Here is a 27,699-nt window from a genome sequence, read left to right as displayed (position 1 = left end):
TAGTCCTCTCTGATTTTATGTAAAGTGTAAGTCTTACTATGAAATAATTGACTGTTTAGTGTTTGTGCTATCAAAGCATAGGTGATAATTTTCACATGTATGCTAAATTGTATACTAGTAGCTGATCTCTTACCATGATTGTGGATACCTCCCCTTCCTTGCTGGCTTTCTTCCATTCTGCTACGTTCAGATGCTTGAACACGTTCACATACGGGTGCTGCCACACTGCAGGGGAGAGGCAAGACGAAACATGACCTTTGACCTTTAGGTTCAAACTACACACAACCAAGTGTGTAAAATACATAAAGTATTAAATTCATATCAAATTATACGTTCGTCGCAATGTCTTCTGATGAAAAATGGATCTTGATGATTCGTTATCGAGCCTGAGAACAACTTACTTTGTGTAATTTGTGGACGAAGAGGAAACATAATGCTATGATAAGTATGAAGTTGATACCATCGATGTGAATAAAATAATGTACAGAAATTACTCTCGTATAACTAGACAGGAGGTATACCATATAGGGATCGATACAAATTTCAAGTCACATCATGTATCAACAAAATGGTTGGGGTCGTAATTTATAATAATAAATTTTCTGGAAAAGAGTTGAACAAAAACACAATTATGTCGCCATTCCCGAAGATTTTCACGAACAAATAACACGCAAAAACTACAACATAACGATACTCACACTTAGACATTATACCGTGGTGCCCTCAAAGAAGTGATATTGACAGAATAAGTTCTGTTTTCAGCGTAGACTGGACTGAAACCAGGTAACTATGACTTACAAATGAACTACTCGAACCACAACAAAATATTTTGCCGCCATCTTGTTCAAACGTCTGAGGAAAATGCATCATGGGTATTTTGAAGCGCCATCTAGCAGCATGCGTTGAAATGCAGACTCGAGCCATGGAAGTTTTGGAAGAAGTTCTTAACACCCCATTTTGGATTTACGATTTTGATCGAATAATTTCATTTGGTAGATATGAAACTGAATTTGATACTAAAACGACCATACGCCCTGGAAGACCGATAACGTTATAATAATAACTTTATTGCACAACAAAAGTGTACAAGGTACAATGTATGGCATCTACTCATAACTATAGTTCCATAACTGATAAGGCTAATCTACCCAATACAAGAGTGCGTAATATGCGTAAATCTTCTGTGTAGGACAACTGCGCTGTAGTGTGAAGTAGATAAGCGAATATATGAACACGTTTAAATGAAACGTTTTGCTCCATTTGTGTTCATGTTACGGGTCGATGACTCGGAAAAAGAAAACGCCCAGACTTCATTACAGGAAATAATACTGTAGGTCAGTGGCGGATGAATATGGAAAACATGTCCCATTCCGATTCAGTACATCCACTTATAGATTTTTATTCCTGAACTATTCCTCAATATTGCATCCTTTTTGGTTGCATTTTCATCATCTTGCGAATGCTGACAACTTGATTAAACCCCCAATCTGCTATTTATTCTACAACATAAAGACCTTCGCATACATACCATTCTTCCATACCACAGATGTCACAAGTAAATTAAAGTACCGGTGACTGATCGTTCTGCTTGGTCACAACAATAGGTGTTTTGGATATGTATCCATAATCAAAAATAACGTTGTCATCCAAGTGGAAAGGAAGAATACTTGAGGCAATTATGACATAAAATATTCAAGACACCTGTTTAGTGACGCGCAAGGCTGTATTGTCCCTTCGAGGTTAAAGTACAAAACATACTTTAATGAGGAACAACGCGGATGGGCACATATACAAGCGAATTCTTGGTACTATGTGATTTAGGGCGATTCCATGTAATTCACAGGGTCCCTGACAAGACTAAAATAACGTCAATATACACCGGTCATCATTGAACATATGCTTTGGGTGCTGCTAGATCAGCGCTACAAAGACAATTCAACCACTGCTAGTATTTCTACCTCTGGGATTTGTTTTCAAGAATTTGGTTGTACCAAAAGCCTTGGATGGTATCGTCCAGCTGAACGACTGAAGAAGCAATTTTATCCGGCCACACTTGTGAGACGTTAGAACAGGTGGGCGCACCTGTAGCATCTGTTGTTGTAACTTTCTCTCCATCGGCGATTCATTGAGTAACAAAAATTTGCAGCGGAAATTTGTGATGTGACTGATTCTAGCAAAGACCCATCCACGGCAATGAAAGCTAAGGGGATCCTGCTCGCAGTTGCCCTGGTGGTTCTTATAGCCAGAGGATGTAGTGCCGCTCAAGCGTCGCCGACTCTTGGTAAAGTTTCTGTCCTTTTTTTCTCGTCAGCTAGATCTGTTACATTTTTGTTGAGACGTCTGTGCCCGATGTGATGACCAGATACATCTGACATGTTTTGCCTGTAGCTTTAGGAGTAGTTTAGTTTTAATTAAGATTTAGCAAGGCAACACTCTTACATAGATGAGGCATTAAAGAAAGCCAGGCTTTCCATTTAAGATACATAAACGTGTACATAAGTTAGAATTCTTCCTTTTGTAATTAGTGTTTTGGTGGAGGAGGAGTCACGTTACCGATGGAAAATGCAGTATTGACACCAGAAATATGTAAATTGCAACGGCCGTAGTTGGTGTTGTACTTAAAAATCCCCGTCATGTTTCTCAGGCGAACCCCAATGTTTCAGCACCTGGACGGTAGCCGGTCAGCCTCCGCTCTTCAACGACACATGGGGAGGCTTGGGTAAGTTTCAGTCATCCATAGTGCTTAGGCCCCCATCCCACTAGACGGCGATCGCGCTGCGCTCTCGATGCGACCTATACGATCGGATGAGTGTAACCCTTGACTCCACAATTGGAATATCAAGCAAAATGTTAAAGTATGACTGAAAAGACAACAAAACACACAAAGACTAAAAAGATGCGTTTTATATCTATGAAATTCGTCGAGCACTCTGTTCAATTTCAGTTCGCAGAGAGAGCGCCATCCTAGTGGAATGGGGGTACAAAACAAAACTGTGAGAAATACTTGTTTTCTAGTATGCATTTACCACAGCTACGTCTCAGCCTTATATATAATTATAGAATCTTACCTGTCCACCGACAAATGTTTAAATTTGAATCCAGACATTTAATACAGACTTTTTAGCCATATTCCACACGTTTGGTAACGTTACATGACATGATCAAAATTGTATGTAGAAAGCGTTCGGAGGGATTTGTCAGTCAGCATTCCATGATCATAAACATGATCGACTGACATGTACCATTGATCGTAAAGTTGTTTCCGCCTGGTGTAACACATGCATGTATCTTTTCTGTGTAACGTTAGCAGACTGTGTAACTGTTTTTGTCAACCCTTAACATTTATATGTATATTGCATGTGCCAAACGACACCATACCCGCAACAAACAGCGTCGCTAAAGAAATATGTATTGTCACAGCGTTTGTGCTGGAGGAAACCTGCTGTAATTGCTGTCTCTTCTAGTAAAACATAAATTCTAACCAGTGTTGCGTTGAAATGAAATAACATATAGGTTGCAAAAGATTAGGTACTTTACGGCCATGTACCATCAGCGGAAACGCTAATCACCAAATATTGCTTTTAGAAAATAAGGTCCAGGATTTGATTAAAAAAAGGTATCGAATGGGTCTTTGTCATTTGGTTATAATATTCAGCAAAGAAACATTATAAATGTCCTGAGATGCCATCATCTGAGCTGAGAGACGACACAAAAGCAGAGCCTTGTGCACGTACACAACAAGTCAGATCGGGTGCGGTCGAAAGACATGTATTTAATGCCGTGCCTTTGTGTCGCAGCTAGGGTGATCTTATCTCAAAGCACTTATGAAGATTAAATCCCATTGTTGCTCAAGCGCCCGTGTAATATTTTCTGTCACACAAATAGTGAATGTTTTTGATGTGAGGGATTGGGTCCGTCTCAAGACTAACGTATGGCGTTGCGCTTCATATAACTAAACTTTCAAGTACAAGTAATTGAAAAAAAGAATCGCAATTTGATTCTCACTAGAGTTTATGCTTAAAATTCGAGCAAACCTCCGTAAAATCATTACAGAGATACTGGCATTTCCGGCGGAAACATCCGTCTCAGAGCGAGGTGGAGTAGTGCGTGGCTTTGCAGATCTTCAGGACGGGCAGCATCTAGTGACTGTGGATGACATCGTTGCATTAGCGAAGCTAACTGAACGTCTCGTGGAGTTGAACAAAACACCCAACCCAAAGGATCAGGTAGTGAAACATTCATAACAATCACAAAATAACGAACAAGATAACGGTATTCTTTCTTTGTAATTACTCTTAAAAATTTGATACATACTGATACATACAGCCAACGTTCTCTTTGTAACGTTCGTCCTGATCTGAAGGTTTCCCAGCTGTAGATTCTGTAAATGCTTTTCATTCGTTAACTGCACTTGAATGAAATGTGTTAACATGTCTTCTTGCATGCTGACCACAGGACTTTGCAGCAGCGGTTGTGGGGAAGCTAGTTGACTTATTGAGGGACAAGATGGACGATGGGATGACTTCGGAGCAGCTTTCACTCGCTGTATCTGGTAAGACGATCCTTTTTGAAGTTTGAATGCAGTTTGTTACTTTGTTTTAGACTTAGGCCCGATTTACACACGCGTTTTTGAGTCGACTTGGAGTCGACTCAAGACTGTGTAAGGAGAGCCCTGGGCCGCTCAAATAGCGTTTTCTAGTAGGAAACTCCACTTAAGCAGCCCAAAGCTCCCCACACACAACCCAGAGTGGACTCCGAAAACTTGTGTAAAAATCGGGCCTCATCAGATGTGCATTGCATTGGCGTCAAGGAAGTTTCACAAAACTGAACATTGCTCCTTGCAGCTGTTGTCGACGCTGTAGCCGTGTTGATGAAAGAGGGGCCACCCAGAGAGAGTCGTGCTAACTTGATCGAGCACCAAGTCAACAGTTCGAACCTGACACAGCGACAGCAGACCCGGAACCAGGCTGACGTACAGACGAGACCGACCAAGGGAGAAATCCGGGACATTGTAAGTTTGTCCAGTGACAGTTATATTAACTCAGAAAACATCAATGCAGATTTCTTGGCAGACTAGGTCCTTCATGGTTGGAACACGATCAAACCATAAGCACCTGTGCACGTGTACAGGATGCAAAACATTCCCCGTTACAAATGCTAAAAATCTAATGTGCATAATGTCAAATGATAATGCTTTGTTATATCATTTTATCTTATTATTTCCTGTATCATTCCCTATTTATCTATACAACATGCGTGACATTTGCCACTGTCATTATTTTTCTCCAGGAAAGGGGCATACTTGGAGATGTCCTGAAGGAAGTTGACGAGCTTTCTCATTCGCTTCTGCGGGGCAAAGCGGAGATGGGCTACATGGAGGTGGGGACCAAGGGGGTGCGGATTGTGGTGGGGAAGTCATCGGGTGTAGACACAGGTGGGGCCGGCGTGAGTGTGAACAAGGACAGGGTGACGTTACCGTCAGCTGCTGCATTGTTCGGCGACTGTGTTCCGGACATCGTCAGGTTGAAGGTACGTAGGACAGTGCTTTATTTTCATTGAAATTTCATTTCATGTACTGGTGATTGCTATTCTCCCTTATATCTAGAGTCGGTACCTGTAGATGTTTCCCTCATTGCTAATTTCTCCCGTCTACCACAGGTCGTTGAATTTGAGGAGAACCCCTTCGTCTGGGCTACCTCCGGAAGCACCCTTGGCTCGTCTGTGGTGAACGTAGACCTGTACGATTCGATGGGAGAATCTATTCCTATTCAGGTAAGCAATTCTTGAAATCGACGATCGAATCATATCTTATCCTCCGTTTGCCGGAAGCTTTGCACCAACAAAAGGCGGTTGCTTTAAGGATGATGAAGTCAACACACACACAAGAGCAGATAGATGTAATTATACTAATAGTTATGCTCTCGTCCTCTTCAGCCATTACTGCCTCTCGGTGTCAATCCAGATTTCTGACTGTTAGAGGATTTATATGAATACTTTATAGGGCTCCTGAATGTGACTTTAGATCCCGGTTACCCAACGACTTTGGCTACCCTAACAATGCCCTAAACATCTAAATCCACGCGCGCGCGCACTACCACAGGGAGCACAAATTTGGCGGAGCAGCAATTTGGCGCGACACCTGTCTATGAATTGATCGGGATGTGTAGAAAGTTCATCTTGAAGACTTGGAATGAGCTGCTTTTCAACACCACCCTTTTCTCTATAGGATCTCCCGGAGGACATCCGCATCACCGTGCAGAACAACCTCCCGCCTCCTGACGTCACTCTCCTCAGCACATACGCACCGGGTGGCCACAGTCCCATGACGTTCCGGTCTTTCGACATCTCTGGTAACGAGTCGTACCTGGTGACAGTGACATTGCAGGCGCCATCCCTGAACGTGACGCTGTACGGAAGCGTGGGAACGCTCCCCTTGGAGTATCATTTCAGGTATGTTATGAGCTTCATTTTCTCCTGGCTCCTGGAAAACATGGAAACGTTTGGACTTTTTTGAAGACACTTCAAAAGACTTCAAAGGACTTCATGTACTGTTATTTTCAACACAATATGCCGGAATATGCATGGTATAGTATTGTGTTAAAAGGTTATGACAGAGATTTCTTTGATCAGTGGTATAAGTTGATCTATCGTGTTACTGATGTTAATGCATTAGTAGAAGGCATATCTTCCAACATACAAGACACAACCGACTGTTGTCGTAATTACAGTTGTAGATATTGTTAACTTCTAAATTACAGGAAGGTTTTCACGGAAGATGACTTCGACGCGGTTCGCACGCCTACCTGTGGAGATGGCGACACAGTGCACACCGCATCTACCGTAGTACAGCCAGACGTCAGTCAAGGCGAGGGCCAGTACAACATCGGCCTTAGGGTAGAAGGTACATTTTGAACCGAATTTTCTATTAATCTCTTTCTGTTTGTCTGCCCTTCAGCTGTGTTGCACCTCTTAAGGTAGTATTCAATACATGGAAAGCTACTTCGGTACGACAACTGTTGTTTTTATTGATTGATATTCTGTTTTTGAACATTTCTGTGTGTTCTGATCTGCGATTTCTCGTTCCAGGTTGCGCGCACACGACCTGCCGGTATGGAATCGAGACCTTCCGCCTCGGCTGCCGTTTCTGGAACGAGCAGGAGGAGCGCTGGGCAGGCGAAGGGTGCAAGGTCAGTATATCATAATGTACAAAACAGCTGAAGCTTGCTGTTCATCTAGTATATGGAAAGTATTCTGGGCTCTGTAATGGTATCAAAACAGGTTAGAAGACTTTAATCACCAAGCCATTTGCTATGCTCGGTGAACAATGTCTTCATTGCTTTTTGTGTAGTTTTGCTGAACATTGTTGTCAAAACTCATTTGTACGCACTTATTTGTATGTATGTATGTATGTATGTATGTATGTGTGTATGTATGTATGTATGTATGTATGTATGTATAGATGTAGTAGACCTTACGAACGTTTCTGTACTTTTGTTGTGTCAATAAAGATTGATAGAGTTGCCTCCGTGAAATGGAGGTTTTGTAGATCACTCTGTACTAAGTCTTGTACTAAGTCGGTTGGTCGTGTCCACATTTACGCGATAGGATAGTAGTTAATGTTGCTATCTATGCTTCTTGCCTTGACTAGGTTAGCCAAGACTCCACCGCCAAGCAGACGGTGTGTCTCTGCAACCACATGACACCATTCGGAGCGGAGATAGTCACCACACCGAACAGCATCAAATTCAGCACGGTGTTCGCCAAGTTCTCGGAACTGAAGGACAACTTTGCGGTGTTCACCACTGTCTTCACCACGCTCGGCCTGTATGTCATCCTGCTGTTGATGGTCCGTAGGTGGGACAACCGGGATCTTAGCAAGGTGAGTTCGGCTTGTTTTTTTCATCAGTTATGTTGTGATACTTACTCCAGATTGGCCATTGAATAAATCAAGTGCACTTCACTTTGCAACTGGCTGGTACACAGGGCATTCCTTTCAAGCAAATACTCGTAAGTTCATATTAGACCGTTGGACCTAGTCTATGATCAATATTGCAATAGAGATCAATAGAGCTCAAAACAGTTTTTCTTATGCATTTGTACTTTATGCTTCAGTGGGCAGTGAAAGAGATCCCCGGCAGTCCCGGAAGTGACGCAGATGAAAGCAAGTACCTGATGACCATCCATACAGGCCATGATTGGGAGGCTGGGACCAGGTCGAAGGTCACCTTTACCTTGTGTGGTGACCAACACGACACGGGGGTCAGGGAGGTGCCGCAGAATGAAAGGGTGAGTGACGTCCTTGCCGCCGTGCTGATTGGTTAAACAACATACACATACACATATTCAGATTTATCTGCAACATCCCGGTTTAACCATCCAAGATGGCGGACAATGCTTACGTCATAGTAACGTGAGTGCAAACACTCTATTTTGTCCCACCTCAACCATTTGCAGGTTTATTACGTTTATTGAATAAAACCAATATTAGACTAAGCAGGAACTTTGTATCCTGATGTAGGGCAGGGTTGCTAACACATTGAAGAAGTTGCTTGGGGGCCCAAACCTACATCACTTCTTGCTGACATCAGAAGCTATCTGTCACCAACAAATCAAGTCAATTGCGTGTCCAGGATAAAAGATACAAAAACCGGAAGGTATGCTGAAGTACCGAGGTCACACAGTAGGGGGCCCGCGCGTTTGCATTTTTAAATGCACAATCGTATGTTGATGCACAATTTGTTGTTTGTCTCAGACGTTCGAGATGGGAGGTACGGATAACTTCCTCCTGAAGACGTCGCAGCCCCTCGGAGACCTGATTAGTCTGAAGATGTCTCACGACAACTCAGGGGAAGGGCAGTACGCGTCTTGGTATCTGCAGAAAGTGGTCATCACCCACCTGGACACCAACAAGAGGTGAGCAACCACGATGTTTTCATTTTTCAGATCAATCCGAATGGACTGGATGATGCTTTTACGTACCACTTATACAGACTTTCCTCCTATTCTTTCCCAGACAGGGGAACAACCTACTAGAAACCCTATCAGGGTCTTGAGAGTGATTAAGTGTTCGAAGTGTAGTAGTAAGTCATACGGTATCATCAGTCTTTTATTTGAATCGACATAGTTCTTGTATTAGAGGCAGCTTTCCTGCTTCTCTAGCTGACGGACGTATGTAAGTTAGCAATTGTAACACAAAGTAATGTCAGACTTAAAATAACTGATTGTTTAACATCTCCAGGACCACGTTCATGTGCGATGACTGGCTGGATGAGGAGTACTCCGCGGGGAAGTTCAGCCGCACCATCCACGCGCAGAGTGACGTGGACCTCTCCTTCGGCCGGACCTTCAAGACGGCCATCAGGACCAAGTTCACGGACGGGCACCTGTGGCTGTCCGTCGGCACCCGCCGCCCCAGGAGCTACTTCACGCGCGTGCAGGTAGGTCAAGCAGGGTCAGGTTAGGTCACTACCGCAATCAAAGCGCCGCTGGTGTCCTGACAGATTTCCGGGCGGTATGTCTAAAGACGTCGCGACAGCGGCGTCCCGACAGCGGGAAATATCACCGCTGTCGCGAAAAGTAGGGACTAAAGTGGGATTTTTATTCATCACTTCTTCACCTTGTACTTATAGTGCCTAGTGGCGCGTCAGGTTATCCAGTTTCCCTGCTATATCTTTGCAGGAAGGTGTTGCTAGCCCATCCCCCAGTGTCCGATGGCGTAACATGTACAATTGTGAGGTGATGACCCCATACAAAGGATGAAGTTTTATTATAACTGATTTAAGCTATCTCTCTTTTCACTGGATTTTCACCAATATGTCTTGGATACCCGCGTGCCTATTGTCAATCATTTAGGCAGTCGGTAACAACTTATCCTTGAGTCAAAGCCATTTTCGGAATGTTTGTTGTTTTTTACAGCGCCTGTCCTGCTGTCTGTGCCTGCTGTACTGTAAGATGATCGCGAGTGCGATGTGGTTCCGCACGGCGAGCCAGGCTCCGTCTCCGAGTCTCTTCACCATTGGACCGCTGGACGTAAGAAATCAGTCCAATCTATGATTTCCAGTTTTCTGTTTCAGAACAGTCAGCAAGGCTAAGAGTGGCTTTGTGGTCTTTTTGATGTTGTGAAAGGCCATAATAAGATGCGGCAGTGTAAGTCTGCCTACAATATTTCCCTGAAAGCTCTCCCGTCATATCTTTGATATTGAACACAATTCTTTGGTACATTTATAACTAATACAGTATGGTTTACGGTTGTTTCTACATATGCATTGGCTATCTCGGTAAAGAAGTTAAGAAGTGTCGCGTTTTGTTGCAGATAACCACTCAACAGCTGTGGATCAGCGTGGTCACCACTCTTCAAATCTTCCCCGTCAACTTTGCGATCGTGCAGATCTTTCGCCGCTGCCGCCCCAAGGACAAGGTGAGAGTTATAACTTATATATATACTCTGACACATGTACCTTACAACTGCCTTAAAACGTGTTTAGTCTTATCAGAGCACAGACAACAGCTTCTAAAGGAGCCTATCTGTGTGTGTGTTTTTACATCGACAGGGAGGCGTTGACCCCGTAGAGCAAAATCCCAAGTCCGCGAAATACCAGGTGAGGAAGAAATGGAGTTCGTCCATGATGCCGCACTGGTTCATCTACATCGCCTGGGTGGCGCTGTTCCTCTCCAGCCTGGCGTCGGCCTTCTTCCTGATCCTGTACAGTCTGGAGTGGGGAAGGGACAAGTCCATCCAGTGGCTCACCACCTTCGGTCTCTCCTTCGGCCACTCCATGTTCATCGTTCATCCAGGAAAAGTACGCTTTCTACTTGACTTATCGCGAGTCCTTCCCTGTTCGTACAATGTCACAAAATTACTTAGTTTGTAGATTGGGTTTTACGTCAGATTTTCATCTCCAAGTTTTCACCATAATCAATTCTATCGTACAACGTTGTTTATTGCTTTGAGTCGGTCAATGGTTAAGCCCCTGTCACACTGCACAAAAATTGATTTGCCGACGAGTCTGCGAGCTCAAAATGACATTTTTGGTATAGATACGCCCGGTGTTCTCTCGATCGTCGTGCGATTTTCAGAGATCGGCCGAGAAGCACTGAACCTCTTTAGACATGATAGGGTAGATTTTCAGGCAAAAATAAGCACGACCCTCCGACGCTTTAAAAATCGGGCGACCTTCTAGCGATCATCAAATACGACCGAAGCTCGTGTCGAGTATGTGACAGGGGCTTTACGACGACCCGTTTGTTCTGAAATTTCAATGGATGCAATCAATGTTTCCAGGCTGTTTTCATCGTGCTGATGATGACCATCCTGTGCCGCCGTCGGGCCAGCCAGGGACCGGGGGATATGATGATGGACGAGCTGATTTTCACCACAGGCGGCTCGCCCGAGGCCGAGGAGACCGATGATGCTCGCGGTAAGCTAAACGTGTATATACGCTTTAAAGCTAGATGTAGACCTACCATGTTTATATGTTTATACGCAATTATATAAGTGCAATACATTTGAATTGTAGCTTTCCCCGATCTATAAGGCATTACCTTCCATCGATAAAACGATCAGCTACTGCCTGTATCAACAAATGGAGGGTTAGCATGAATTGATCATTTTTGTTGCATTGCCTATACAGAAACAGTTGTTGCCGCCTCAAGCAAGGCAAGTGAAGCGCCGAAGGACATCGTCCGCGTGGACGTCGCTAAGCAACGCAAAGAGAAACGGAAGAAGGATAAACTGATGCGATTTGGGAAGCAGTTCGTGGTGTATATTCTGTACGTGGTCTTCGCCCTGTTGGTTGTCAACGAAACCTGGGATCCAACGGCCTATCACGCACATGACGACATGAAGCGACATCTTGTCGATGGCTTTGATAAGGCAAGCATAATCTTGTACCAAGATTTACACCTTTTGTGTTAAGGAAGAAGCAAAATCATGGAAGCATGAAAAACTTTGGGGATCTGCTAATCAGACTATCATAAATCATGAGACTCCTTTCTTGACATGTCAAATATATGTCTTGATGTGTAGGTTCAAAAACGGGAAGACATGCTTGTCTGGATGAAGACAGCATTCACAGACAAGTTGTACCCAGCGGAAGAGTACAACGGTGAGACGATCGATTGGGAGGAGCGGGTTTTCATCAGCGATATCCGGGCGTATCGCATCGGCCCCGTTCGGATTCAACAATGGAGAGCAGAAACAGGTGCATGAGATTCAAGTTTTGCTGGATCCGGAGGCAAAGTTGACATTGATAGTTTTCTTCAAATATGGTTGTGCTGCCTTTAACATTCATTACATGATTTTTTTGATAGTTTTATAACACAAATATTCTATTCTTCAAAGAACATTGTGCTGTGACGAAGCCCTCCCTCATCCATCTGACGAAGAGATGCCTGTTGCCGTGGCACGATAGCTTTCGACACGACGGCAACTTCTTCAAAAACGTCACCACGTCCGCGCTGCATCGCGCGACCACCTCGCATGGGCGTGGCGGATACACCGTCGATCTTGGAGAAGACCCGGCCCAGATGAGATCAGTCTTAACAGCGATGATTAAGGGTCATTGGCTGGACAGGCTGACGTCCACCGTGCAAGTCGACTTCTCCCTGTATAACGCGGACGCGTCGCTGTTTCACTCGCTGAGGCTCGTGTACAAGTTTTTACCGACGGGCGACGCAGATACCAGCTTTTCAGCTAATTCGTTCAAGGTAATCAACAGTAAGGGGGCATACGCAGCAGTGGTCTTCCTCGCAAAGGCAGGCTTCGTCGGCTGCGTCGCTTACCTGGCCTTTAATCTTTTCAAGACGGGGAAGAAGGAGGGGAAATCGTTCTTCAGTAACCATGACAACATGCTAGAGGTGGCCTCCCTGTTTGCCTCACTTGTGGTCATCGCTTTGGACGTGGTCAAAGTCGTCATCAAGAAACAGACGGAGAGCAGAATTCACCAGCAGCGTGACCAAGGTATGGCGAGTTAAGTGCCAAGGGACACGTCTTAAAGCCGGCGTCACACAGCAGGAAAATAGGTCGCCCGGCGAGTCTGCGAGCTCTTAAAGGACATTTTCGGCAGGAATACGGCCGGTGTTCTCTCGATCACTGCGCGATTTGTAGAACTCTGCCGATGTTCGCAGGTCACTGACCATTAGCCGGTGTAACAGCGAATATCATCAGGCGAAAAATACGCCCTATTCCCTACGCCCTCTGACATTCGGTAACCTTGTGGCGACCAACACTAGATTCAACCGAAGGTCGATGACAGTGTGACGCCGGCTTTACAGAAAGGAACATCGAGTCAATGTTTTTTTTTTTTCCGTGAAGAAAGGAAGGAGGCGGGACTTTGTTAAAAGATATAGATGCTGTGATACAGACTGAAATTAGGTTTTGTACTCCTAAGTGTTAACAGGAATCAGTTATGGTCCTTTTTTCTGGTCATAGTGACGGGATTCAGGCTTCCGGCTTGGCCCTACCGTCGCGACAAGTGTCTACACCCCTGCTTAACAGTGCGTCACCACTGCTAATTCTCGCGCAACTAGCTATAGCTTTTTCAAAAGCTTTTCTTTTCCCTGCAGTGGATAGAAGCTTCATAGACCTCGACCAGACCGCCCACATGAGTGAGCAGTTCGTGAACGCCGTGGCCGCTCTGGTCTGCTTCACCGTGCTGAGGCTGTGCCGCTTCCTGGACCAGATCAGCGCCCGCATCGAGTTCCTCTCCGGTAATTATCTGAACTATCAACAATTGACAGTTTACAGATTGATCATATGTTTTAACTTATACACTACTACAAAACTGGAAGCTTACGGGACTGCCACTGTCCCCTTTACATGTATATCAACCAGCACCAACGAAAGTAGTTCTTCAGCATCAGTGTTCTTTTTTCAAACTATAGTCCACTTACAGTTTAGTGTAAATGAGTGGTTCTTCAGTATTTGGGGAACTCAATCGAGTGTCTGTTGCCCTACTGATGTGTTGTCTCTCCTTGACAGATCACGCTCACCGCTGGGCAGGCCAGATGCTGGGATACCTGATCATGTTCCTGACGCTCATCGCAGGATTCAGCATGCTAGGTACGTCTATGTTGTCCTTACAACAGCGATCTTACCACACCTGTCTGTGGAACTTACAGACATGTCATGTACGAGATGCATAGCTCCGCCTTTTGGAGCTATGCGCCTCATACATGAACCGCATAGCAATAAACAATGGGATCAAAACCCAGTGTCGTTTAAATATAGACCTCGTGTGCAACTCCATAATCAGACATTATCACGAATACAACTTTTCTTTTGTACTCCTTCCAGGGGCACTCCTGTTCAGCCCTTATGTGAAAGGCTACAAGTCTCTGACTGACGCCAGTACAAGTCTGCTGCTGATGTTCTGGAAGAGGAACGACGTTGATTGGCTGGGGTTGAACAAAGGCATCCTGGGACCGCTCTACATCTTCAGCTTCACGTGCACGATGGTGTTCCTCATCTTCAACGTGACGGCGGCAGTGCTCCTGGGCACCGTGGCCACGATGAGGGAGGAGCGGGTCGGGAAAGCTGACGGAAGGAGCCAGAATCGCCCGAAGGCTAAGAGAGGCAGACGGTTGCCTGCTGGGAAAGGGGTTAGGTATCTCGAGCCTTCCGAAGGCCAAGTCACCGTGCCCACCTATGAAAGCGAGGCGTAGGCAAGAAAATAGATTTTAAGAGTCATTTGAGTTGACGACATTGATGACTGTACAATTACATCATTTCACTACAAAGTGTGCATATGTATAATATACGTATATACAGAAAGAGCCCTTAATTTAAGTAATCTGAGTATATATAGCTAATTATGTTATAGATAACCATGCTATTATCTAAGGAATGTATATGTATCAACTAGTTAGCAGCAATAGTATGAAGGTTTTATTTCTCCCAGACTTCTATTGATTTAAAGTATTGTACATAACCGAATTTGTAATATGTTATAGTGGGGCTATACTTTGCGAGAGGAAAGAGGGAGGTCATGCATATCAGGGCGCACAGCCAGCACTTTGCAAAGACAGTGGTTGGCACAAACTTTATAATGTCTTGCCACTGTTGAACATTTGGTGGCGTCATATTAATGCTCGAGGTCGTAACAGACTAGTTTGTTACGAAGGAATACGGTTTAGCAGCTCAATTAATTGGCAGTCAGGATATAGTAGTTGAATATATTAACAGATACGAGTTATTAATATGTACATAAAGAATATATTATCATTAATATTTTAAGTTTTTAAGTTTCCTTCAGTTTTAGCAAATCGATATTTACCGGAGGAAATTATGTAACTGACCTTGAAGACTGACCTTATGCAACAAAATATGGATTATGAATAGCATGTTCTTCATATACACCACCTTTGTCTCAAATACCAATGGATAAACAATATGTGAATATCACTATTGTAATTGTGATATGATCGAAAATATAACTTTTACTATCAATATAACGTTACTATTAATCATCAATGTTGTAAATATTCAAGTCATCAAACATTGCACTAAGGATCTGTTACTCTTCATAAAAGAAAAATTATTATGATTTAAAAAAAGGACTCTATTCATTCTATGAGATCGCCAGACACAATAATGATGATAGTCTGTGATTCACTCACTACACAATTCGACATTGACGCGTATGTAGCAAAGTATAGCAAATATAATGTCTGTTTGATTTATATCGAATTTTTCATGTCACTCATACATTTTGATGGTCAGACAAGCATGGCAATACGTCAAGATGTTACACATGTGAATACAATAAAGATGTCCAAATATGTTATTGAGATGATATTTAATCTAACATTGAAATGGGCCCTTGACTTAATCAATTGATCATCGGGTTCTACTTATTTGTTTTTTCAAGACAGATATCCTCATCATGTTTAATCCTTCATTCTAGCTTTGAGAAAGTAATGATGTGATGCATCTAAAACCTTGAGCCCCAGAATGAAGGGGATTGTTTGCTGCAGTGAGCTTGAAATGAGTAGCAACTACAGCTCCGATACAAATCAATTACCATTGACCTTCGAAACTTTTCGCTCTTCTCTCATTTGATTTAAAACGATTCCTGTACTTTTATAGCCTTGACAGCAAGAGATGTCGTGAAATCGCTTTAAAAACAAGTCTGACCTCTTCTGCCCTCTAGTTACTAATGTGTCAAGTGCAGAAATAATCATATTATTGCCAATGGTGGCATAAATCACATGAGGACATCACTCTCTTAGATGTGGGGCAAATTAGATTCTAAGCCATGATTGAGTGCCAATTACTGACGGCAATGCAATTCTTAAAGTACGAAGCAGACCTTGCAGCAGGACTCGGTCTTCTCTTATGGTAGATACCATGGAGATCAGTTCCAAGGGTAAGCATTACTATTTCCATAGCAGTAGCTGAATGAATTAAGCACGGACAATGGGATTTTACAATATCATTAAGTTTCTTTTAATTTGTAAGAGATGAGTTTTCTTCTGGGTTCTAGATCCACATAACATGGTTATATATACTCTTGTATTTGGTCGTGTATTTATGACTACTGTTTTGCAGCGTTTGGTTATAAACAATATTACTTTCCCCGTACTTCCCTTTTTAGTTTAACGCTACGAAGACCTACCGTGAAACAAATACCGTAATGATCAATGAAGACTGCTCCGACGATGACTCAACACATGGTGTCTAATGGTGTTCTATATGGTGATTGATTTTGCTTCATTTTCTCAGCCACAGGTGCCGATGATCGGCCTCCTGAGGGCATGGGAGAAACTCCGGCGATGCTTTGGTCAACCTTCCGCGAGGGGACCACCGCCCACGGCATCCCGAAGACAGTGACAGCGAAGTCGCGATTTCGCCGCGTCGTGTGGGGCATCATCTTCTTGGCGTCGCTCACATACTTCATGTATAACTTTAGTCTCATGCTCCAGCGGTACTTTTCCTACCCGGTTTCTACTTCAATCGACATCAAGTTCGCATCGCTGCCGTTCCCAGCCGTCACTGTCTGCAATGTGAACCCTGTACGAGCCTCCAAACTTCCCAAAGTGTACATGGAATTCTTGGGTATGGACCCTGACGACGTGTCCTCATCACCCTCCTCGGATCCATCTTATGTAAGGGAGAAACGGAACAGTGTGTCTACACCTTCACCAACTGAGCTGGGAAATGTGTCTCATTCAAACTCTGTAAGTAGTCAAGAAATAGTCTCCAGGTAAAAATAGAGTTACAAAAGCAGGTGATGTAACAGAAGAGAAGAGCAATATGTCAATGGGAAAATATATAATACGTTAATTCGTTTTGTCTTTGCATAAATCACAGAATATCGAAGTATTTCACTTATGACTAACTAGCACTTTGCCGACCATTTTAGTGTGATAATAGTGCCGCGTTTCACAAAAAATCAGATGATAGCACGTCCCTTCTTCACAATAAAATGTATTTAAAAAAAAGAGAAACCATTCGCACATTATTTTAATGGCCTTATGTTATGAAAAGGTCCCACTGCTCCCATATTGCAGCCTAGATGAGACCAGGTCTCGGTGCCACAGGATCTGTTCTGTGCCATTGTCGCTCTGTGACCCTTGGGTTGCTGACGTGTCGCTTTGCATTACTTTGACAATATTTCACACATGTCAGCGCTTCTTTGTCCTGCTGAAATGTGCTTCTGCTTTATGAACAAATAATAAATTATTCAGTGAGGTAGCTTTTCGCCAGTGCAAACCAGTTTGGCTCTCCTTCATAACACAGCGCATGATAATAGTAGAATGAATGAATGAAGACCTTTATTGTACATTCGTGCCCCGAGGGGCTAGATACAGGTCGTCGAACATCACCCTAGTAACTAACATGTTTGCGACATATACAGTGAAATATATACAATTCATTGTTTAAACATACATTGACAAAGGTGATAAACTAAGCTAATCCAGTAGAGTCAACTTCCTCTATCTTCTTTGTACAAGTGCATATGTATGAACAGGTCATGTTTCATTTGCACGCAGGCTCCGACGGATCATATATCACTGACAAGGGCCTAAGAAAGCCTTTTCCGTAACAAGACAGCTGAATTCTGTACGGCACATTAACGATGATAGCAAGAATGCCCTCACTTTTTGATCGTACGATGGTCGTTCGACGAACGTGCCCAGGCCCTTACTCAGTCTTACACACGTTGTATGCCACTGCTTTGATTTGTCTAAAATCAGCATTCGGGCATGTTTTTACGATAACGTTATCATAAAAATACTTACAATACTTTATGTACCCTACTCCTCACGGGCAGCCCCTCCCTCCCACTACCCATCAATTGGCAAATTTTCGATATTTTGTTCTATTTTATTTCAAGTGAAAGTAAGAATTGATATCATATTTTACAGTCCAGTGCCGATGAAACGTCCGACTACTACTATGTCTACGAATATGAATATGATTATTACGACTACGACGAAGAATTTGAAGTTGAGAAGAACTTCACCATCATGATCGCAAATAAAAACGAGACTGAACGGAAGCAACTAGGTCATCAAAAGAAGGATTTCATCCAGAAGTGTACCTACAACGGAAGGCCATGTTCAGGGAAGTAAGTCTTTATTCCTTATCAGTTATTACATATATGTTACTCTAAACGTCAACTGTTGTAGATCCAGCCTTTATCCCTTTATGCTAGGGTCACATTTCCAAGCCGGGGCCCGGCCAGGCAGTTTTCCGGAATGAAAAGTACGACGTAAAATACAACAAGAGACATGAACGTAAAAATGGTTATTCATGAGCATGATTTGTGTATATTTCTTGATATAAATTTTTATTTTACGTTCCCGCAAACAGCCCGGCCGGGCCCCGGTATGGAAATGTGACCCTAGCATATTAATCATCGTACATATATTCTTACAGTCAACAACTGTTAATATATAACTGTATGATCTCTAAACTGTTGTTTATGGTTACATAGGTAATAAATGCTTCTTCTTCGACGTGCCTTATACGAATATGTCTTTCTGTAGGAATTTCGTCCAATTTCTAGACGAAAAATATGGAAACTGTTTCACCTTCAACAAGGGAATTACGAACAACGGATCCAAGATTCCCATACGGAATGTCACCCAGCCCGGCCCCTTACATGGTGTGTATCTTGAGATGATTGTTCCCATTGCGAATTTCCAACAAGGGAAAGTACAGGACACAGTACAGTAAATCAGTGATGATCTTTAGCAAACAGACAAACATGATATTCTAACGTTCCCTAGATCTGTTGACTTTGACACGCAAAATAGACATTTAGACCGGACGAGGCGGCTGGTATAATTTGGCTTGGCCTAGCAAATGCACAGGGATCAAGTTCTCGAACCAACAAATCAACATCCAGCAAGGCACATGTGCGGGCAGTCCAGCGGTTACGTTCTGGTAGCGGGTCGCTATTTCAAAATCTCAATATATCTTTATCTCGTTTGTCAGGATTCTGACAACTTTATCGTAGTTTTTCGTTCCCTCTCACCCCGCCCTAGCGGCATCCAAGGTGTTATATAACGGAAGGTAGGCATAAATTCATTTTCGTGAAATGAAAATGTTGTGTTTCCTGGCTTAGCCTTGAGATTATTAGGCAAAAGTCAACAGCGGAAAAAAGTCTTAACATCAACTAATTTTGTGAAACAAAAACTGATTAAGAAGCATTATTTGATTATCTCTGGGTATCTTGTAAGAATACTTCTTTAATCATCCAGGTCTTCAGGTGCTTCTGTACGTCGAGCAGGATGAGTACGTGCCCATCCTGGCGGGGACATCCGGGGCCCGTGTTCTCATCAACACCCAAGCCGAGCGCCCGTTCCCGGCGCTGGCCGGGTTTTCGGTCGCTACTGGCTTCAGCTCCTCTGTAGGACTTACAATGGTGAGTTGTGCTTCTTGTTATGTTGGTACATATAATCCGAGAATAACTGGATTTTTCATATCATATTCGGTGGTTGATTCAGATTTCGAACCGGCTAGAAGAGTGTCGACTAGCCTCACAAAACAGGCTATTTTATAATTATATATATCATTATAGCTGGAAATCGTGTTTCAGGGCTGAAGCTAGCGCGGCGTGTCATCATGCCGTACGTCCGCTCCCCTCCCTGTGTTTTTGCTGTCTTTTCAGGTATACTTTTACATTTTGCATGATATTCCAAGTTAAGTATGAAGTCAAGGGTTACACAGATCCAGCGTAGCGAGGTCCCAGCCCGATCGCCGTCTAGACTAGTGCAAATACGCTGAAAATGACAGAGTAATGTCTCTACAGACTCAGATAGAACGGTTGGGTGGCCATTACGGGGACTGCACGGACGGTACCGGGAAGAGTTACGACCTGTACGGCACCGCGCACGCATACAGCTCCGTGCTGTGTCAGAAGACCTGCTACCAACGCGTGGTCGTGCGAGACTGTGAGTGCGCAGACGTCGGGCTGCCCATTCCCAAAGGGACCGCGGTGTGCGAGCCTGCTATCAGTAAGTAGAATATGTCCAATGTACGTATGTGGTGGAATGTATGCTTTGTTTTGAACAGTAAATTCACTCACTCTCTCGCTTTCTCACTCACTCACTCACTCTCTCGCTTTCTCACTCAATCGCTCACTCACTCAATCGCTCACTCACTCACTCACTCACTCACTCATTCACTCACTCACTCACTCACTCACTCTCTCTCTCTCGCTTTCTCACTCACTCACTCACTCACTCACTCACTCTCTCGCTTTCTCACTCAATCGCTCACTCACTCACTCATTCACTCACTCAATCACTCTCTCTCTCTCTCGCTCTCTCATTCACTCAATCGCTCATTCATTCATTCACTGACTCACTCACTCACTCACTCACTCACTCACTCACGTCTTCATTCATTCATTCATACATTTTTATCGTCTTCTGTATTGTGGACATATTTGAAGCTACCACGGATTGATGTTTGATTCACACCGGTAGGGGAGACAGCAGAGTGCCTCAAGGAGACAAGAGATGCACTTCGGGAAGACTTGCTGGACTGCGATTGTCCCGAAGCTTGCAAGTGAGGATTTCATTGCTTTAGTTAAAATTGCTATGTAAAGCATCTGATTATTACAGGAATAATGTAACGTTAATATCAAGCATGATTGTGAAAATTTACAATTTGAAGCTCCTCATTAGGATGTTAACTTAGGTTTTATACTCCAGAAAACTTGTCATACAGTCCTGTAGCAAGCTACCAGTCATCATGTAATCAGAACATTCCCAATCAGAAATACAAGAGTCAGGCACGTATTATACATATTGTCTGCAAATCGTTCATATCTGTTTCAGAGAAAGTGTTTTTGGACAAACTTTTGGCTTCACAGAACTACCGTCTGCTTCATATAAGGTAGGTTTCGCAGAAAGAATATCATAATTGTTTACATTTCTGTTTATCAACATAACCTGTTATTCTACTCAATGTATGCTTTCAACATATCCAAAGAATACAATGAAACACTTCCAAGGACGAATAAGGATTTCGTCTTGCGTTTCTGCCCCCGTCCCCACATATGCTAAACTATGGAAGTTGAAAGCTATTTCGGTGGAGTGAGGAAAGTTGTATAAAGTGCCTTTCCCAAGGGCACAACATCGGTGGCGTCAGGGAGATTCAAACCCGGGACCGATTGGTTCTGGGCCGAACACCATGCAGTTACGCCACACGACCCCACGCCAAACGCGCTTTCTCACAAGATCGTAATTTTCACAAGAGTTTTGCGTTGAAAGACTTCCAGAGTTGGTTTTAGAATTATGTTCACACGATGTTTATTCGTGGCCGTTGTGTGAATGAGGTAGGAGCGCCACACAGCGACGACAAGTCTCCACGACAGATTGCCGCTGTACGCTTATGAAATATCACTTCGCACTTCATGTGTCCCGAGCTGCTGTAAAAATGCTGTGGCGATAAAATAAGAAATAAAACACATAAAAGGATGATTGATAAAGTTTTGGAGTGATTTCTTTTGCCTTTAATGATTCTGAATACTTTCCTCAGGAACAATTCATTGAAGAACTCAAGAAAAACGACAATCCCAAGATCCAGAAGCTCACAGCTGAGGAGGCAAGGTTGGTACCATGGATTTACTTCATGCTTCATCATGTGTTTAGCCCATTAAGTTTTAAATTCTTCAAAAATGTCATGCCATTTGGTCGATGACAACGCAACAATAGGTACTTGTCAATATGCCCAATGCCAGATAGATTCATTGATATCACTAAATCAGTATGCAGGTATCTTAACATTATGCCGTTTTCTTTCATCGAAATAGTCTTCCTAATATCAAAACTGTATGTTATCCCTGATCCCAGCGGTCTATTCTATAGGACAAATAACTTTTGCCTTTCTGTCCGCAGTGCGAACTTTGTGGAACTCACTATCTACTTTGAGGGTCTGTATTACGACAAGATTTCCCAAGCCCCGGCGTATGAGGTATCCGTATTGTTACTGACGCTGGCACATTTTTAGCCTTGACCTTCTGTGTGTAGATTGTCACACTGGCAAGCTAAAGTATTGATTACAAAACTCTGTAAATATCTTTATCTTGAATATCTTCAGGTGATTAATCTGCTTGGCGACATCGGTGGCCAACTGGGGCTGTGGATGGGAGTTTCCGTGATGACGGTTCTCGAATTCTTCGAGTTCATCGTAGACCTCCTATCTTGGCCTCTCAAAAAGCAAAAGGGAGACAAGGTCAAGGGTGACATTGAACTTGGCCATGCAGATTACACGGCAAAGGCCTAACGAGGAAAAAAAGCTTCAGATTGACGGTTCGCTTGGCAGATGCATGAAAGGGAACTTGATACCTGGCTAACTTTACATAACCCAACGTTACATAGGACACTTAAAACGTAGAAGTGCATGGGGACTATCACATTGCCCACAATGTTGTGTCACTATAAATGTATGGCATATGGAGGGGGTGTTTCTTTATTTCTTTATTTGGGTTCTTCACAATGTGAAAGGGAGGTCAAAACGTTTCCTTGTTATGATGTTTTTATACGTAGTGTAGGTGTTACTCAAGGGGAAGGGATGCAGTTTCCTTTACGGGATATAACACTGATGTTTCAACTCAGTGATGCACGTACAAATAGTAAGTAAATCAAATACTTCCATACAGTTGTTGCGGCACCGATTCCTTTATTTGCTTAAATCACCACAAGTACAAAGGTTGCAATTGTTTAAAACATACCTATAGTAGAAATATTCACTGAATGTTAGTGAGCAAGCACAGTATCATGGTAATGCCCCTAGATAGGCATTAAATGGTAGTAAATTATCTTTTTTTTCAGTGCAACACATTCGAAATCATGTCCGCGGTCAGTTTTTCACCCGTTAGTAAACGACATACTATAGCGCCGTTGGAAAACTTGATTCACTGTCTTATTACCACCTATAGCTCATCAATGCCAACTGAAGGCACTAGCAGAATTGTCTTTAGTAAATGATAACCATACTGTCATCTATATGTTAGTTAACATCAACCTGCTTCGTTACCACATACGATATATAGGTTAGGTAGAATTGCCTGAAAAACGAATGTTTTGTACAAAAAATTTCTTTGTATTGTTATTTCTAACTAGAGTATGATATTAAACGATAACTGATTATTTACTAAGAAACCAACATAAGGCACACCACAATGATATGGAAAACTATCCTGTATATATATTGTTTCACCTCTTCTGTTGCAGATACTTTGACTTAGACATTTCGCTTGATACACATCCAATCGTTTCTTAAGTTGAGAAAATCTAACGTACATATTATCACCGTATACACCTACTAACACTCACAATATCATCTGAGATAGAAATGTTTTAATGATATGAAATACATAGAATCCTACTATCACTCAGACGAACTACGACTTCGTTTAATGATGGTGTTTCTTTTCTGGTGTCTTGGACTTCTTTTCTGGTGTCTTGGACTTCTTCTCTGGCGCCTTGGACTTCTTCTCTTCCTTCTTGTACTTCTCTTCTGACGTCTTGGATTTCTTGATGTCGTCGATTTTCTTCAGGTCATTGATAACCTTGCTGTCGGCGGCTGCTTCGGCTTCTTTGCGCCGAAGTTTGTCTTCCTGGATGGCTTTCAGACTGTTTCTCCATATCGCCACAGGCATCTTGTGGTTCCCTAGGATCGAGATCGACAGTGCGAAAATGTCAATTCTGTCCTTAAAGCAACGTTGAGGAAACGTCTGACAACTTACTGGTAGTGTGCTAGATGCCTTTCTCCTAGACTAGTGATAATCTGTGTTTGCGTGACAATTTTCGGTTGTGTTGGTACAATTGCTTACTTGTATAACTGTTATGTACTTATTTGTGTATTTACTGGGTTATTGTTATGACGCTTGTGATGTTTCGTTGCCAAAACTGTGTACAAAATTGGGATGCCTTACGTGGGAAAAGTGGGAGTTTTATCAAATAAACGATTCGCCTAATAGCTGGCCATGTCAAAACCAAACAAGAAATAATGCACAAATACGTAAAACGCGTTTGCTGGGATGTTATTAGTGATGGTTATATCTTCTCATACGCAGTAAGAGAATGGCACAAGTAAATCTCATGATTTTCTCATATCTCTCTACGATGAACCTTACCTACGACTGAGGACTCCCCGTCCTTCTTCGCTTGCACGGTCAGAGTTTGCACTTCTAAACATAAATCGGAGAATACAGTAAGATATCAATCCGTGAACACACGCACATACGTCCTTGCAATCGCATGACTAAATGTACATGTATGTCTGAACAGGTAAACTACATTCTGCGCATTTCAATGTGACTAAGATTCACCACGTACCTTGTTTGACTGACTCGACCCACGCGCCGATGGAGTAGCCTGAAGTTTCCTCCAGCTCTATTGTGTTAACGTCAATTCCACCAGGTGGCGAGCCTACAAAACAGGGTATGTATCAGACACCAGGGAGTCACCAGGGCAAGCAGTTTCAGACATCAACGAGTAGCTCTTAAGCTTAATAATAGAATATTGTTTCTGACATGTTTCCTTGCTTTTTTCAACCTTTATTCAACTTTGGGGTTTACAAACTCTTCGGCCGTGGCCGTTTTCAAGAGTCCAATGGATTTCTGCGATCCTATGAACACAGTTCATGCAGGGTTTTCATACATCCACAGTGCTGCTATTGCTGTCCGTGGGCAACAGCTAGAAGGGTCGTATAAATATTAACTAAAGTTTAGAACTCTGGAGATCCAAGTACTTTTTGTCCTCAATAAGATAATTTCAAAGGAGTATTTCTACAAAATTGGAGTCACTCACCGACCATTCCATTGAAGCCTATCTCCCTGATCTGTGGCTGGTACCCTGAGAACGTGCTGGTGATCAGAAGTCGCCAGTATCGTGCTGTTCCGATGAATCCACGGTAGGACTGTGGAGCTGAGGTGCCCGCGGCGCCCTCTATGAGGATCATGCCTGCCCAGCTGCCGGCGGCGCCGGTGGGGGACATCTGCAGGACAGCCGTCTTGACGTCGTGCTCGGTGTCTCCGAAGTTCTGGATGCTGATCTCGTCGATAGTGTAAGGCTCACCGAAGTCGAAAGTCATGTACCATTCGTTGTAGTATCTAACGAGAAATAGAAAGTCACAACATGTGTACATTTTAGGGTAATCCTATTTCAGATAATCCTAAGACTGTTAAGTGATTTCGACCAATGTAATGTCAGAGCATCGCGTTCCAATTCCGGCTTTAAGCAGGGTATATTAAAGACGCTCCTGTAGAGTGTGGTGTCTCAAGAGCACAACACTAAAATATTACAATAGTAAAATATAATATAAAGATATAAAGATATGTATAATCTGTACATCCATTTCTGTGTAACCGTATCGCGTGCGCATCCAACTTAACGTCGCAGACATTGTCATTCACTGTTGAAGAGACGAACAGTTTGTACCATGAGAATAGATGCGGAAACAGAAGTTATTAAAGTTAAAGTTGATACCTGTTGAAGCCCGCGGGGTTCCAATAGGTGTCATCAGTGCCGTCAAAAACAGCAACTGCGTTCGATGTGGCCCCTAGTATCCACTCCGGGTTCCCAGCCAACCAGTGGAATTTGGCGGATGTCACTGCAGATACAGATAAGGGTTATGTAATGTAATGCTATGCACATTCTGTTGTAAATCTTAAGAAACCTGCACCTCTGTCATGTATGATATTACGTAGATAGGACAAAGTAATGTGAACCAACGTGAAGAAATCTGTCATGTCATGAGTACAAAGGAAGTGCAGAAAAAGTCGTTATTCTGGCGTTGTCTCATAACAAGTGACTAACAGCTTACATTCTGTCACCAGTCCCACCACTTGGGCAGACGGGATTCCGAGGTCTGCGTCTATGGTGCTCAGGTCCAGATCGGCAAGTGGATTTCCTGAAAATAAACCAGCAGCTCACATGAATCTAAAATGTGCAATTCTCGTCAACAGACCGCAATTTGTTTTTCTGTCGAGCGAGCATTTATAGCTCTCTCAAGCAGGCCGAACATAGTCTGGAGGACAAGTCGTGAACGCTACCCTACGACTATGTCAGATGAGTTCTAATGACCCTCCCTGACTAGTGCTGCATATAATTTGTGATAGACTGATAACATTTAAATGGTTTTCTTAACAAGATATAAGCCACTGAAATCTTACGAATTGTCTACAATGATCCAGAAAAATACATGGAACAGAGAATGAACAGAATTCTACCTGGCTGTCCGTGGAAACTGATTCCGGCCACTCTGGGAGCCGTTCCTGTCGCAGTGCCAGTGATGACGATACGGAAGACCTGAGAAGTCACCAAAAAGCCTTCAAACTCCTGTGGCTCACTCGTGCCCGTCCTGACTGTCGTAAAAGTTGCGACGTCCTCCCAAGTCTTGGGATCGGCAGTTGGGATTTGCAGAGTGAAGGATGTGACGTCATGTTCTGCATCGCCAGTGGTTGTGATACTGACCTTGTCTACTGTAGTTGGCTGACCTTGGTCTATCACTATTGTCCATTGGTTATAATTCATCGCCAACCCCGTTGGACTCCAAAAGGTGTCGATGACTCCATCGAAGGCTTGCTCTGGACCCATTGTCACGCCATCTATGACTTCTGGCGTACCGGACGCCTCGGAAACTGTTGGCTGATCTTGGATCCAGGTGAAGGTTTTCACTAATGGATTTAAAGACATCCGTAAGTAAATGTATTTGAAGGTCAAGACCTGGTATTTAAACATCATGATCAAAGATTTACTTAATGGTTCTGCAAAACAGCAATATCAATCGAAAAATAAAACATAAAATCATTACCTATCGTAACAAGACGTGCCAAAATGGTGACATCAGAGCCTTCTGGCATATCTGGCTTTTTCGGCTCCTCCGGACCTTCTTCTGGACCCTCAGGGCCGGGTGCTCCTTCTGGGCCTTGAGCGCCGGGTGCTCCTCCTGGGCCTTCTTCACCTCCAGGACCTTCGGGGCCGGGTGCTCCTTCTGGGCCTTCCCCTTCTGGGCCTTCAGGACCGGGTGCTCCTTCTGGGCCTTCAGGGCCGGGTGCTCCTTCTGGACCTTCTCCTTCTGGGCCTTCAGGGCCGGGTGCTCCTTCTGGGCCTTCAGGGCCGGGTGCTCCTTCTGGACCTTCTTCACCTCCAGGACCTTCGGGGCCGGGTGCTCCTTCTGGACCTTCCCCTTCTGGGCCTTCAGGACCGGGTGCTCCTTCTGGGCCTTCAGGGCCG

The 27,699-nt window shown here is 43.5% G+C and overlaps 6 protein-coding genes and 1 long non-coding RNA gene across 7 annotated transcripts in view; 5 read left to right on the top strand and 2 right to left on the bottom strand.

The window, feature by feature from the left end:
* The window catches only part of LOC136439659 (WD repeat-containing protein 90-like), a 34,037-nt gene extending 33,173 nt beyond the window's left edge, over positions 1-864 (bottom strand). The window contains exons 1-2 of the mRNA XM_066435154.1: positions 699-864; positions 134-225 (exon numbers count right to left, since the gene is read on the bottom strand). Of these exons, the coding sequence (XP_066291251.1) occupies positions 134-225; positions 699-708 (102 nt within the window). The 5' untranslated portion in view covers positions 709-864. The remainder of the gene's footprint in view (positions 1-133; positions 226-698) is intronic.
* Positions 865-2,643: 1,779 nt separating this feature from the next.
* LOC136440023 (uncharacterized) lies at positions 2,644-4,552 on the top strand. The gene is made up of 3 exons (XR_010756609.1): positions 2,644-2,719; positions 4,054-4,226; positions 4,456-4,552. It is a non-coding gene; the product is annotated as an uncharacterized lncRNA (long non-coding RNA).
* Positions 4,553-4,870: 318 nt separating this feature from the next.
* Positions 4,871-6,514, top strand: LOC136440550 (uncharacterized). Its single transcript, XM_066436606.1, has 4 exons — positions 4,871-5,011; positions 5,290-5,529; positions 5,659-5,772; positions 6,227-6,514. The coding sequence occupies exons 1-4, from the start codon at positions 4,871-4,873 to the stop codon at positions 6,512-6,514; spliced, it is 783 nt and encodes a 260-aa protein (XP_066292703.1).
* A 1,148-nt stretch (positions 6,515-7,662) lies between these two features.
* LOC136440549 (polycystin-1-like protein 2) lies at positions 7,663-11,914 on the top strand. The gene is made up of 9 exons (XM_066436605.1): positions 7,663-7,879; positions 8,113-8,286; positions 8,753-8,913; positions 9,239-9,437; positions 9,916-10,029; positions 10,313-10,417; positions 10,551-10,799; positions 11,282-11,417; positions 11,631-11,914. The coding sequence occupies exons 1-9, from the start codon at positions 7,697-7,699 to the stop codon at positions 11,912-11,914; spliced, it is 1,605 nt and encodes a 534-aa protein (XP_066292702.1). The 5' UTR covers positions 7,663-7,696.
* Positions 11,915-12,029: 115 nt separating this feature from the next.
* LOC136440962 (polycystin-2-like protein 1) lies at positions 12,030-15,780 on the top strand. The gene is made up of 5 exons (XM_066437171.1): positions 12,030-12,200; positions 12,341-12,958; positions 13,564-13,707; positions 13,979-14,059; positions 14,294-15,780. Exons 1-5 carry the CDS (start codon positions 12,044-12,046, stop codon positions 14,659-14,661), a joined length of 1,368 nt encoding a protein of 455 aa, XP_066293268.1. The 5' UTR covers positions 12,030-12,043; the 3' UTR covers positions 14,662-15,780.
* A 565-nt stretch (positions 15,781-16,345) lies between these two features.
* On the top strand, positions 16,346-23,276 carry LOC136440547 (amiloride-sensitive sodium channel subunit alpha-like). The gene is made up of 11 exons (XM_066436601.1): positions 16,346-16,364; positions 16,727-17,175; positions 18,367-18,569; positions 18,991-19,109; positions 19,708-19,871; positions 20,259-20,463; positions 20,938-21,019; positions 21,292-21,349; positions 21,995-22,065; positions 22,354-22,429; positions 22,556-23,276. Exons 1-11 carry the CDS (start codon positions 16,346-16,348, stop codon positions 22,739-22,741), a joined length of 1,632 nt encoding a protein of 543 aa, XP_066292698.1. The 3' UTR covers positions 22,742-23,276.
* LOC136440546 (uncharacterized) overlaps positions 23,117-27,699 on the bottom strand; it is a 32,205-nt gene continuing 27,622 nt past the window's right edge. Inside the window, exons 47-54 of the mRNA XM_066436600.1 lie at positions 27,278-27,463; positions 26,694-27,140; positions 26,288-26,374; positions 25,951-26,074; positions 25,273-25,574; positions 24,799-24,891; positions 24,597-24,650; positions 23,117-24,130 (exon numbers count right to left, since the gene is read on the bottom strand). Coding sequence (XP_066292697.1) covers positions 23,874-24,130; positions 24,597-24,650; positions 24,799-24,891; positions 25,273-25,574; positions 25,951-26,074; positions 26,288-26,374; positions 26,694-27,140; positions 27,278-27,463 — 1,550 coding nt within the window. The 3' untranslated portion in view covers positions 23,117-23,873. The remainder of the gene's footprint in view (positions 24,131-24,596; positions 24,651-24,798; positions 24,892-25,272; positions 25,575-25,950; positions 26,075-26,287; positions 26,375-26,693; positions 27,141-27,277; positions 27,464-27,699) is intronic.

This window comes from Branchiostoma lanceolatum, chromosome 8 (genome assembly GCF_035083965.1).
Source record: "Branchiostoma lanceolatum isolate klBraLanc5 chromosome 8, klBraLanc5.hap2, whole genome shotgun sequence".
NCBI classification, from domain to species: domain Eukaryota; kingdom Metazoa; phylum Chordata; class Leptocardii; order Amphioxiformes; family Branchiostomatidae; genus Branchiostoma; species Branchiostoma lanceolatum.
Note: the sequence above shows the minus strand (reverse complement) of the source record. Positions and strands in the feature narration are given on the sequence as shown.